This window comes from Henckelia pumila, chromosome 4, assembly GCF_033568475.1.
Source record: "Henckelia pumila isolate YLH828 chromosome 4, ASM3356847v2, whole genome shotgun sequence".
Taxonomy (NCBI): Eukaryota; Viridiplantae; Streptophyta; class Magnoliopsida; order Lamiales; family Gesneriaceae; genus Henckelia; species Henckelia pumila.
Genome location: NC_133123.1, coordinates 137,576,803 through 137,591,185, shown reverse-complemented (window position 1 = coordinate 137,591,185; position 14,383 = coordinate 137,576,803). Strand labels below are relative to the sequence as shown.

The 14,383-nt window shown below is 40.8% G+C and overlaps 1 protein-coding gene across 1 annotated transcript; it reads left to right on the top strand.

Annotated features, from left to right (window-relative positions):
• Nucleotides 1-4,289, top strand: LOC140894640 (phosphatidylinositol 4-phosphate 5-kinase 1-like). The gene is made up of 8 exons (XM_073303201.1): nucleotides 1-1,350; nucleotides 1,459-1,623; nucleotides 1,802-1,967; nucleotides 2,104-2,214; nucleotides 2,305-2,498; nucleotides 2,582-2,712; nucleotides 2,819-2,912; nucleotides 3,483-4,289. The coding sequence occupies exons 1-8, from the start codon at nucleotides 92-94 to the stop codon at nucleotides 3,790-3,792; spliced, it is 2,430 nt and encodes an 809-aa protein (XP_073159302.1). The 5' UTR covers nucleotides 1-91; the 3' UTR covers nucleotides 3,793-4,289.
• Nucleotides 4,290-14,383: the final 10,094 nt, after the last annotated feature.

Genomic DNA, 14,383 nt, shown 5'->3' with positions numbered 1-14,383 from the left:
AATGCTGCCGGAGCTGGGTTTCCTCGCTTTTCGTCAAATTTCCCGTTCACGAAGCTGAGTGCAACGACCCAGCGGAGAGTTGTTGAATATCATGCAGGAAACCTTATTGTTTTGCTTGCCAGAAGAGAAAAAAATAATGCCAGAGCCGCTGTTATGCATAAAGCTTATAGAAAATGACAAGAAGAAAATGAGTGGGGAGACTTTAGATGCCGACTCGGATAAATTCCTTGATAATACTAGCACAACCATTACGCCGAGATCAGTTGTCATTATTCCAAGAAGCAAATCGCAAGGCACCTGCCGCAGGGTAACTCCCACCTCCATTTCAGAGAGCAACGCAGCTAATATCGTCGAGAAACATCTCCCAAATGGAGATCTGTATATTGGAACATTCTCCAACAATACGCCACATGGATCCGGGAAGTACTTGTGGAAAGACGGGTGTATGTATGAAGGCGAGTGGAAGAAGGGGAAAGCGAGCGGGAAGGGAAAGTTTTCCTGGCCTTCTGGAGCCACCTTTGAAGGTGAATTCAAGTCGGGTCGGATGGAGGGTACCGGTACTTTTATCGGATCCGATGGAGATATGTACAAAGGCTCGTGGTCCGGGGATCGGAAGCATGGCTACGGGGTGAAGCATTACAGTAATGGGGATTATTACGAAGGGCAGTGGAAGAAGAATCTGCAAGACGGCCAAGGGAGGTATGCTTGGAGGAACGGGAATGAGTATATCGGGGAGTGGAAGAACGGGATGATTAATGGGAGAGGCGTTTTAGTCTGGAGCAACGGGAATAGGTACGATGGAAATTGGGAAAATGGGATTCCAAAAGGGCACGGAGTTTTCACTTGGCCTGATGGAAGTTGCTACATTGGATGCTGGTCTGCTGATTATAGTAAGAATAGTAATAGAACCCAGGTTTTGAACGGTACTTTTTACCCAGCTCACAATTCCAAGAACAGGAATAGGACCGAAGAAGGTTTACAAGGGTATTTTGGCAGGAAGCTATCCGCTCCTTTGCTGATGGTGGGGGATGAGAGCGTAAATGTGGTGATTGGGGGCGGCGGTGGGAAGAAGAGGTCGTCTGTGGACGGTGGAGTTGTGACGGAGAGAGCTTTTCCGAGGATTTGTATCTGGGAATCGGATGGCGAAGCTGGGGATATAACTTGTGATATCATGGATGATGTGGAGGCATCAATGTTGTATAGAGAAGGGTTTGCGTTGGATCGAGATTTGATTAAACAGTTTCGTAAAAATCCGTGTTTTGGGGGCGGGGAAGTGAAGAAGCCCGGACAGACGATATCCAAAGGGCATAAGAATTATGATTTGATGCTCAATCTCCAGTTGGGTATAAGGTAAGAATTAAGCTAATAATTAATGAATTTCGTGTTTGGCTGCTGGTGTATCAATATTGGCGCAATGGCTTGAGTTTAATTGACCTTGTGATCAAAATTTTTTTTTAGATATTCTGTGGGAAAGCATGCTTCCTCTGTGCGAGATCTTAAGTTGAGTGATTTTGATCCTAAGGAGAAGTTTTGGACTAGGTTCCCTCCTGAAGGATCCAAATTGACTCCGCCCCATCAGTCGGTGGAGTTCCGATGGAAAGATTACTGTCCCGTGGTGTTTAGGTATTCGATCGTCTTCAAATTTAGTTTTTGGATTCGTGTGTAAATTGCAGTTCTTTCTATTACCATGAGAAGTTCAATTTATTTCCTCATTTGCATTTTTTTGTTATAGTTATGGTTATTTTGGAACGCTTTACTGTTTCTGCATCCTAAAATGGAGAATTCTATTTTGAATCATCAGACATTTAAGAGAATTGTTCCAAGTAGATACCGCCGATTACATGTTAGCCATTTGTGGGAATGATGCTCTAAGGGAGCTTTCTTCTCCAGGGAAAAGTGGAAGTTTCTTTTACCTGACACAAGATGATAGGTTTATGATCAAAACGGTGAAAAAATCAGAAGTCAAGGTTAGTTTCCTAAACCCTTGACTTGTTAAAAGTTCATAACTACGTTTATTCAGCATGCAAATTGTTTTTTTTTTATTCCATCATATTCTGGTTAATCATCACTGCAAATTTGAAGTTGGGTTATTTCTTTATTTAGGTGCTTGTTAAGATGCTTCCCAGTTATTATCAGCATGTATGTCGCTACGAAAATTCCTTGGTCACAAAGTTCTATGGAGTCCATTGCGTAAAACCTGTTGGTGGCGTCAAGGTACATATAGTTTTGAGGAAAATCATCTCTCTGTTTTTTGACCGAGTGTTTTGTCAAAAAGCTCACTTATCTCAAATTTTGGTCAATTAGACTCGGTTCATCGTGATGGGAAACTTGTTCTGCTCTGAGTACCGAATACATAGAAGGTTCGACTTGAAAGGATCATCCCATGGACGCTCAACAGAGAAGCCTGAGGGTGAGAGAGATGAAACCACAACTCTCAAAGATCTTGACCTGAACTTTGTATTTAGGCTTCAGACCAACTGGTATCAAGAAGTTATCAAGTATGGTACAATATCTTTTTGTTGCCGCAACATTATTCTATTTCACAATATAGTTTTTTTAACACGATAAATGATTTCTTCAGGCAAATCGAATGTGATTGTGAATTCTTGGAGGCGGAGGGGATAATGGATTACAGTCTTTTAGTTGGTCTTCATTTCCGTGACAATAATACTGCAGAAAAAATTGGTTTGTCACCTTTTTTGTTGCGCACAGGTAAACGTTCATAATTTTTTTGCTGTACCTAGAAAATGCCTTGGTAATTATTATTCACCATTTCTTGGATTTAAAGATTGCTCATATAAGCATCTGTGCTTCTCAGGTAACAATGGCTCTTATCAAAACGAGAAATTCATACGTGGCTGTAGATTCCTCGAAGCAGAACTTCAAGACATGGATCGGGTTTTAGCCGGCAGGTCTGCATGGTCGACATATTTCAATACATATTGGGGTCTTCATTGTGTGTTAACTTCGTCACGAGTACTTGGATACTTCATATTTTTCGTCTCGGATATTTATCTATAGTGTGAACCACCACCCCACGTCCCCACCCCAAAAAAAATCAAAATAAAATATTCTTCTAATATAATCGGGAAAACTGCAGATATGAATGTTTTAAATAGCAATATTCTTGTCATTTAATTTTCTTTCAATTATTTTAGCATGGTAGTTGGAATAATTGCAAGGTCATCTTGCTGTGGTGGCAATATTGTTAAGGCATTTTATTAGTAGACAGTTGTTTGTGGGGCACCTTATTATTGCCTTCTGGGATAAGAGCAAGATCTCAGTCGAGTCCTTTTAGTTTTGTTTTGACTCCATTTATAGCAAATATTGATGGAAATGACCCAGGATTTTGGTTTGAGGGTGGCGTGGCTATTATGCAACTTTTGGGGCAAATTTACATTTGTTGGCATATTTTTTTGTTTCTGTATATATATCTTTCATGACTGAGTTCTGAAGTTATGTTCGATTTTGCTCTTGATCAGGAAGCCATTGATCAGACTTGGAGCCAACATGCCAGCACGGGCAGAACGAGTGGTTCGGAGGAGTGATTTTGATCAGTACACACCGGGTGGATTCAACAACTTGAGACCTTCCCGGAGCGGTGAAATCTATGAAGTTGTCCTCTATTTTGGAATCATAGACATTTTACAAGACTACGATATTAGCAAGAAACTCGAGCACATGTACAAGTCCTTACATGTCAACTCTACTTCAATTTCAGCAGTTGACCCAAAACTATATTCCAAGAGGTTTCGAGATTTTATTGGGAGAATATTCATCAAGGATAGGTGACACTACGTAAGGCAATTCCAAGACGGATATCTAAAGATTCTTGGTTGAATCTCAGCTACCGGAGGACTTTTGCCATCACCTCAGGGATCGGGCGGAGAAGAATTGAGGTCTAAATTTGGCTGAATTTTGTGGATCAGCCGTAATTGGAAATAGGTCTGTTTTGCGCATCAAAACTCTTGCAAGAAAATTGGTCTTTTGGGACCTATTTTGTTGGTGTTGTCATCAAAGATAAGGTATAGTGAACAGAGCAAGTTCTTGCCCCAAAGAAAAAGATTCAAATTATGGGAGTGGGGATTTGAATAAATTAAAGTGTACAGTTTATAGAGGGAACAAAAAAAGAAAGTAGTGGAAATTATGAGATTTTTTTGTGAGATTTCCAAGCTTTTGTTTGTGAGAGTCCCCTCCCCCACTAGTCTTCTTGTCTGCCTCTTTTTTTTTGTTGTGAAATTGGCATTATTTTTGAAAAAAAAAAAAAAAAAAAGTTGTACAAAATTTACCAACAAATATATTGATCATGTACTTGATTTTTTACTATTCCATCATTCAAACCTCTTTGTTTTACTTGAATTGTGAAACTATATTGTTCCGACAATAAAAATTGGTAAATTGAAGTTTGTGTACTAAGCTAAGCTTTTGAACCCGCATTTGCTTTTTTCTTTTGAATACGACAGAAGAAGAGTTGTAAACACATAAAAAGAAGAGAAAGCAAATGTTAAAGAAACGATTGATAGCCACCCTTCTTCTTTTTACCGTACTTGATTGATTTTTTTGATAATTATATAATTCAAAATTGTAACTTAAAATAAAATAAGATCATGTAATCAGTAATTTCTCTTCTTTTGAAAAATATCCGATAGGCCCCTTAAATTATTCATGCCAAAAGCAGATGCACGGTATTGACTCACAGTCACATGCTGCTCTTGCTGAACACATACACACCACACCAAGAAGTGTTTAATTTTAGAGGGATGTATGTTTAATTGTGGGAAATTAAATAATTTTACCTAATTTTTTCCACTTCCTTTTACAATATATAAATTTAAAAGTGAATTGTGAATAAATTCCTAAACTCAAACCTAATTTCTTTATAAATCCCTACAATAAAAATTCTTTCTTAAAACTCCCTAGGACCACCAAACTTGGTCAAATCCAATGTTTAATTCTTGTACCCAATTTATGCATTTATATACTTCATTTATGCTATTTTTGTGCTCAATTATGGTACTTGAATCATCCGCAAAAATGGTATCTGGTTCAAAAACCTTTAACTGATGATGAAAGGATGATTAATCTTATAAAAGCAGTATCAGAGAAAAACACTATCTGATGACTACTTTAGAAAGATTAAATCTCGAGGATCTACAAGATCTTGCGGATTCTTTTGCGAATCTCAAAGTAGTAGATCTAAAAATGAATTTTCCTGAGGGTGAACAACCCACAGGGAATCCCACAAGATATGTGGTTAAAACAGAAGAACCACATAGTGAGTTTCAGATTGGAGAAAATTCACATCCAGCAGAAACCAGATCAAGAAGGAGTAAAATTCCACTCCATCAAACTCCTTACGGAAAAACTGTTTTAGATCCAATACATCCTTACGGGGTTATGCTAAACCTTGATGTTTTGGACTTCAAAAACAGAGAAGATCTTATAGATGATTGGATGTCAGCTATGAGAATTGCAGCAGGGACATTAGATCTCAATAAAGAAGAATTCATTAAACTTCTAGAAATGAGTCTAATGGGATCTGTCAAGATTGCATGGGAGATGACTATGCCAGATACGAAGGAATCAATCTTAGCAGGAGAATCCCTCAGCGAGATTGGAGAAAGAATGGCCACCCTATTTAAAGCACAATTCATAGGGGTAGACTATTTCAATAATCAAGATACAGAGAAAAAGAGAAGATATACTCAATCTCTGTATAGCCTCGAGTTACATGATATTTGTTTAGTTTATGAATACATTATGTTATTCACCAAATACAGATGGAATTCAGGAGTCGAGGAAAATATAGCTATTCAGCTATTTTTCGCAAAAATGTCAAGTCCCTGGAGAGAAATGCTGGTTAAAGAATACGTTCCAGGTCATCTTGATACATTGGCAAGACGCGCGTCTTTTTTGAAAGGAAAATTGGCAGAATGGTGCCATATGACAGCATTACAGAAGAACTACAAGAAAATAAGGGGTATAGATAAACGTACGCATTTATGTTGTAGAGAAAATGATCTTCCAACGATCATTGGAAACAGATCACAGAGATTTAAAAGGAAGAAATTCAGAAATAATCCCTATAATAAAAGAATGAGAAGTTCTTGGAAACCAAGAACATTTTGGTCCAAACAAAAGGCCAGATCTTATAGATCAGGAAGAAGAAGTGGACCTACAAAAACTTCCCCAGTAACAAGCTCATCACAAAGCAGGGGAAGAACACCATCAAGAAGAACTTTCAGAAGAACTCATACAAGAGCAAGTGAAAGTTTCAAGGATTGCAACTGCTGGACATGTGGAGCAAGAGGACATATATCTACAAATTGTCCAGAAAACGAGAAAAAAGGAGTTAAACTCTTTGAAGCAACACCAGATATGGATGATGCGGTCTTCTTTCAAGATCTAGTCCAAGTATATCAATTTGAGGATATCCCCTCAGATGAAAGCATATATGAAGAAGAGATATTGTTTAGTCAAGAAGATTTTGAGGATGAATCAGAATCAGAATCAGAATCAGAATCAGAATAAAGAAGAAGTGTTTCGGCAGGAAACACATGAAAGTTTGGCTGGATTCTTTAGCCAAACCACGATATCTCATAATATGGTCCAAAGGATTATGAGAGAAAATCCAACATTACAAAAGTACCAGGGATTTTCGGCAGGACAAGTAGAAAGAGTCTTAGGCAACCTAGGGCTTAGACAAAGAAGACATAATTTGATTTATAAAGTATCCAGAAGGGAAATGGCAATCCCCATGGAGTTAACAAGTAATCAAATAGAGATGCAGTTAATTCATTTTGAAGAAATAAGAGAGGAATTGCAAAAATTGAAAAGTGAGGTAGCAAGGACGATGTCTTGGATTCATATTGGAGCAATCCAAATAATGATTAAGGCAACTTTTAAAGAATGAATAGATTCACCTATAGATATCGTAGTATGCGATAAAAGAATGGGGAATATTCAAGATGCTGTCCTGGGTACTATCTCAAGAAATCTTTGTGCAGAAAAAATTGTAGGAGTTATTTATCCAAGAATAGCCTACAATTTAGCTGACAGGGTTTTTAGTCGAGCCTTGACGTTGCATCAAAACTTCAAGGAAAAAAGACTAATGAAGGAAGGTAATAGGCCATATTCTATTACATATCAAATTTCATATGCTCTTTCTAATACTCACCATTCTGAATTATTTATTAGAAATGAGTTCATTGAAATTCCAGAGATCTTTGGAAAAGTTGCTCATGCGATATACCCAGAAAGAATCGAGTTTTCTTTAATTCAGGAAACAGACATTCAAATTCAAGACAGACCAGTTCTATACAGAGACCTTAAAATAGAACCTCGAAGGTTATCTTTCCAAGGAAACCGAATGACAAGTAGGAGATGGAAAAAATCTCCTATTCAAGAAATTCCACCAGAAGAAAAAAAGTTTTCTATAATAGGAAAACTTAGATCTCCAGAAGGATGGAAAGAAATAAAAATAGTATTCGAAATTACAAGTCATCGAAACCAGTTCCCTTGTAACTCGATTTACTATTTGGAACAACAGGAAAAAGGAACTTACCAAGGATTGATAAATATTGGAGAATTGGAAGTTCAAATCTGTGGAATTCCAGGAAAAGAAGTGGATCAGCTCATTCTTGGCCTAGAGTTTTTGGAGGACCATAAACCATGGAAATGCCTTGAAAAAGGAATAGAGTTCATGGAAAAAGAAAAGATTTGGAGGATTCAATAAGAATCCTACGAAATGGAAAACCAAGAGAATTGGATAAGGAACAATCCCTTAATCAGATTCGAAAACTCTGTTTACAAACAGAGGAAGAAGCAATTGTTGAAATTAGTAAGTCATGAACATGATTTACTAGAACGCATTGAAGAGCTAGAAAGGAGTAACCATACTCTACCTTCTGAAGCCTTAGGAAGACTAAAGGTGAATACTCTTAATCGGATTACTGAGTTACAACACATGCTGTTAAAAATGGCAGGGCCATTTTGTAGCGCCCCACTGTATCAAGACGGGTCTTTTTAGCGTGCTTATGTTCTCACTCACACGCAACCTGGAAAACTTCCCAGGGGGTCATCCATCCTATAATTGCCCCAAGTCAAGCACACTTAACTTTGGAGTTCTTATGTGATGAGCTTCCGAAAAGAAGATGCACCTTCTTGATATGAATAGTACATATGAAATCTTTTAAGCTCTCCTCAACCATGTAGTCTCATACCTACACAGTCTCAGAATCCCTCTCATTCCGGCACGGGATCGGTTCATTCATGTCTCCCTCCGCCTAGAATCCTACCAGGAGCCGCTCATTGTCCGTGCAACCTCTTGGCACCGGCGATCACTCCCTGCCTCTTCAGCCCCGGGCGTCACATGCCCACCAGCTTCCGCTTGGTTCGTCCCCGAACCATACCGTACTAAGAGAGGTCGGCTCTGATACCATTTGTAGCGCCCCACTGTATCAAGACGGGTCTTTTCAGCGTGCTTATGTCCTCACTCACACGCAACCTGGAAAACTTTTCAGGGGGTCACCCATCCTATAATTGCCCCAAGTCAAGCACGCTTAACTTTGGAGTTCTTATGTGATGAGCTTCCGAAAAAAAGATGCACCTTCTTGATATGAATAGTACATATGAAATCTTTTAAGCTCTCCTCAACCATGTAGTCTCATACCTACACAGTCTCAGAATCCCTCTCATTCCGGCACGGGATCGGTTCATTCATGTCTCCCTCCGCCTAGAAGCCTACCAGGAGCCGCTCATTGTCCGTGCAACCTCTTGGCACCGGCGATCACTCCTTGCCTCTTCAGCCCCGGGCGTCACACATTTAGTAATCCCTTTAAAAAAAAGACAACAAGTCCATTCTCCATATACATTCCGATAGGGATGTTGTATGAACAATATAAGGCTGAATACTTTGCAGCTTATATTGATTCGGGAGCAGGAATTTGTGCAGCAAAAAGAGGAGTCTTCCCTGAAGAATGTGAAGAAGAATTACCAAAAATTGCTGGACGAGATTTCTCTAGAAGAATTTTAATTCTTTGTAAAGGAATAAAACAAGCAGAGATCCTTATGGAAGGAGCAGGTCAGACACCTTGGTACAAGGTAAAGACACCACCAATCTATTTCCATGATACAGGAGCTGATATCCTGTTGGGAAATAACTTCTTACAAATGTTTAAGAAGTACACACAAGACAAAGAGTCAAGAAGGCTTATGTTCACTACAATTTGTGATCATAAAATTATCGTTCAAAGACTCAAGGTTGCTTTTTATCGACAATTGCCGATAATATTTCGCAGCCAGCGTGGTGATAAAGGACAACTTTTTCACCCAAAAATGAAAGATCCAAGAAGGTTTGGAGAAACCATGTTGAAAATAACAACAGAACAAGAACTCCAAACAGAGGATATGGAGCTTCTCAAGGTAACTCTACATCACAGAGATATAGAGTTAGAAAATATGGTATCCCTTGAAGATGTCAAAAAGAGGCTCAAAGAAATTTATAACGAACATCCTTTGGCATGGTGGGATAGAAATCAACTCAAAGCCAGTCTTATTCCAAAGGAAGGCAAAGAGTATGAATTCGTCAGATATAAGCCTATCCCGATGAACTTAACAGATCAAAGGGATATGAGAATGATTATCAAGGAACATTTGGACCTTGGTCTAATCAAAGAAGGAGTTTCACCATATAGCAGCCCAGGATTTTTGGTCAGAAATCATGGTGAAATAAAAAAAAAAAAACCTAGGTTAGTTATTAATTACCAAGGTATTAATAAAATCCTGGAGTTTGATGGGTACTTCATACCCAGTAGAGAACATCTAATTAGTTGTGTACGAAATGCTAGAGTGTTCTCAAAATTTGATTGTAAGTCTGAATTCTACCAGATAAGAATGGAAGAAGGCAGTAAGAAATTCACAGCCTTCTCTACTCCACAAGGACACTATATTTGGAAAGTTATGCCTATGAGATTGGCTAATGCACCCCAGATATTTCAAAAAAAAATGGATAACCTTTTTAAGGATTATTTCAACTTTATGTTTGTTTATATTGATGATATTCTTATAGCATCAAAAAACATCGACGAACACGTTAAACATTTAGAGATTTTCTCTAAAATTTGCAAACAAGAGGGATTGGTCTTATCTGAAATGTAGTGACCCTTACCCGGATCACCTACTAAACAGAACTTATGCATGCAATTAACTTAATAAAACAGATATCAGAATAAAACTGCGAAAACCAATAACATTATACAATCCCAAGTAAAGGAATCTGTAATTATCCAAAAATATACAACCAAATCGAATAGCTGTATAAACCCAAACATCAGTAATAAAACCTAGACGAAGCTCCAGCTGGCCAACCACTGACTAGCCCCTTCTGGATCCACCCTCCTCGTCCAATCGCAAACCTGCCCCATGGAATAGGGTGTCCAGAAAATACAGAGTACGAGACGTGAGCATAAAACGCTCAGTGCGAGAGTATGAGTATACATGCATGCAAAGTGAACTCCCTATAGACTCGAGGTCAAGGATCAGATAACAGAGACAGACCGGGCCCTGGTATGTAGCACGCTGTGCCGTCGCTTCAGGAGGTGGCTCCCATACCGAGATAACTGTGGATACGCCGGACCCAAATCGATGGAAGTCCATCCACTAACAGGATAGGGTACAACCCTACTAACAGACATCTCGAAGGAGATACAGCAAGATGCAAATGAATGCAGCATAATATCATGGCATATAAATCATGCAGTCACATAATACATGCATACTCAGTCAGGATATCTCGAACAGTACTTTCGTACCTCAAATACCAGGTAGGCACTACCAGCTCTAAGTCCAAGCCTAAAGTCCGCCTACACAGCGAAATGATACTACTATCATTATAGCGCCCTAAAAGCCTTAACTAAGCTATAGCATACTCCTAAATATTTTTAGGAGCTCAAAGCTATACCTGCGTCCGTCGTTAGCCCTTTGATGTCGATGCCTCCAGAACTTGGGCACAACTCCGCTACGACTATCGAACGTCTAGACGACTCCCGGTTCAAGCCTAGGAAGGCTAGAACAACTCGAATATGACTAGAAATAGAGAGGAAATCCGAAATTGGCAAGGAGAAATGAAGCCTCGGCCTTCTATTTATAGACAACGATCGGAGCCTCCGATCCTTGATCGGAACGTCCGAACCTCGATCGGAACGTCCGATCCTGCCATCGGAGCTTCCGAAGATCCTGATCTGCCACGTGTCAAAATATCACTTGATGACTCCGGATAGGGGTGATCGGAACGTCCGATCCTGATCGGAGCTTCCGATCCAGCCACACGTCATGGATGACGTAATATCATCGGTGCCTCCGATCCTCATCGGAGCTTCCGATCCCGATCGGAGCTTCCGATCGTCCCTTCGGAGCTTCCGATCCGTCCGATGCCCAATTCAATTAATTAGCATTAATCCTTTAATTACTCAATTAGGGCACGGGCTACTACATTCTCCCCCACTTAAGATATTTTGTCCTCGAAATCAGATCTTAAGTACCGAATGCAAATACAGAAATCAGAAACATTCTTTATTCAATCAAACGTTTACAGAGTTTGCAACTGAATACAACTTAAAGAATGAAATCAAAACAACTCAGGATGGTCTTTACGCATCCTGTCCTCAAGCTCCCAAGTAGCTTCCTCAGTGCCTCGGCGCTGCCACTGAACTAAAACCAAAGGAATGACTTTGTTCCGTAAAACCTTATCCTTATAATCATGGATGCGAAGAGGTTTCTCAACATAAGTCAAATCCTTGTCTACCTGAACCTCAGATCGCTGCAGAATATGAGATTCATCCGCCACATACCGTCGCAACAGAGATACGTGGAACACGTCGTGAATGCTGGATAGATGCGGTGGCAATGCTAGTCGATAAGCCAAATCGCCAATACTCTCCAAGATCTCAAACGGACCGATAAATCTGGGAGACAACTTGCCTTTAAGGCCAAATCTGAGAATCTTGCGGAAAGGTGACACTCTCAGAAACACTTTCTCCCCGACCTCGAACTGCAAAGGCCTACGCTTGATATTAGCATAACTGGCCTGACGATCCTGTGCAGTCTTAATCCGTTTCTTGATTTGATCAACAATGTCTATCGCCTGCTGGATAAACTCCGGTCCTTCAGCCTGTCTCTCCCCCACTTCTTCCCAGAAGAGTGGAGTACGACAACGTCGCCCATACAACGCCTCAAAAGGTGCCATCCCAATACTAGTGTGATAGCTGTTGTTGTAAGCGAACTCGATCAACGGCAAATGATCCTGCCAGGCTGACCCAAAATCCATGACGCACGCTCTAAGCATATCCTCTAACGTACGGATAGTGCGCTCTGACTGACCATCAGTCTCTGGATGATAGGCTGTACTCAAACTGAGAGTAGTACCCATCGCACGCTGAACACTCCCCCAGAATCTAGAAGTAAACCTGGGGTCCCGATCGCTGACAATGCTCACAGGCACTCCATGAAGTCGAACGATCTCCTGAATGTACAACCGAGTCATACGATCCACATTGTACTCCCGGCTATAGGCAATGAAATGCGCTGACTTGGTGAGTCGGTCCACCACAACCCAGATAGCATCATAGTTCCTCGGGGATACCGGCAAATGGGTCACAAAGTCCATAGTGATAAACTCCCATTTCCATTCAGGAATAGGCAGACTGTGAAGCAATCCTCCAGGTCGTCGGTGCTCTGCCTTGACCTGTTGACACACCAAACATCTCGAAACAAACTGATAAACACTGCGTTTCATTCCCTTCCACCAGAAACGAGTACGTAGATCCTTGTACATCTTGTTGCTCCCAGGATGAATACTCAACTTAGTGCGATGTGCCTGAGACAAAATCTCCTCTCGCAACTCTTCATCCTGTGGAATCACAAGCCTACCAGACAAACACAGAAAGCCATCTGACTGATAATGAAATCCAGACGAGCTACCCTCGTTAGCTAGACGAGCTAAACGCTGGGTCTTCGAATCAGACATCTGAGCATCTCGGATCCGCGAGTACAAAGCTGGCTCAGATAATATCGCAAACATCTGGATACTCTGCATACCTTTCTTATGCTTGAAGGTAAAACCTGAAGTACAACAGTCACTGATCGCACTAGACATCGAACAAGTCTGAAGTGCGGATAGTCGCACCTTGCGACTCAAAGCATCAGCGGTGAGATTAGCAGCTCCCGGATGGTACTTAATCTCGCAATCATAGTCCTTAAGCAAATCCATCCAACGTCTCTGCCTCATGTTCAATTCTGCCTGAGTGAACAAATACTTAAGACTCTTATGGTCGGTGAAGATCTCAAATTTCTCGCCATACAGATAATGACGCCAGATCTTCAAAGCGAACACAATGGCTGCTAACTCCAAATCATGGACTGGGTAGTTGTCCTCGTGAAGCTTCAGCTGTCTAGAAGCGTATGCGATCACATGCCCATTCTGAGTCAGGACACAACCTAACCCCTGAAGAGAAGCATCCGTGTAAACTACATACCCTCCAGATCCTGACGGTAATGCTAACACCGGCGCAGAAGTCAACCACCGTCGAAGCTCACGGAAATTCTCCTCACACTCGGAGGACCACTCAAAATCCACACCCTTGCGGGTAAGCTGCGTCAATGGTCGAGCTAACTGAGAGAAGTTCAGAATGAAGCGACGATAATACCCTGCTAGACCCAGAAAACTACGGATCTCAGCAACTGTCGTCGGACGCGACCAATTAAGTACCGCTTCAATCTTGCTTGGATCAACAGAAATCCCCTCCCTGGATATGATATGGCCAAGAAAAACCACTCTATCCATCCAGAACTCACACTTGCTCAACTTGGCATACAACTGCTCATCTCGAAGAGTCTGTAGTACCAACCGCAAGTGAGAAACATGCTCTTCCGTATTACGCGAATAAACCAGGATGTCGTCAATAAAGACCACGACAAACTTGTCCAAATACTCCCTGAAGACACGGTTCATCAAATCCATGAATATAGTCGGCGCATTAGTCAAACCAAATGGCATCACTAGGAACTCGTAATTCCCATAGCGAGTACGGAATGCAGTCTTGGCTACGTCCTGATCACGGACTCTCAACTGATGATACCCAGATCTCAAGTCAATCTTGGAGTAAATTGATGTGCCCTGCAGCTGGTCAAACAAGTCATCAACACGAGGCAACGGATACTTGTTCTTCACAGTCACTCGATTCAGCTGCCGATAGTCAATGCACAGCCGCATCGACCCATCCTTCTTCTTCACGAAGAGAACAGGAGCTCCCCAAGGAGATACACTAGGACGAATGTACCCCTTGTCTAAAAGATCCTGTAGCTGATTCTTCAACTCACGCATCTC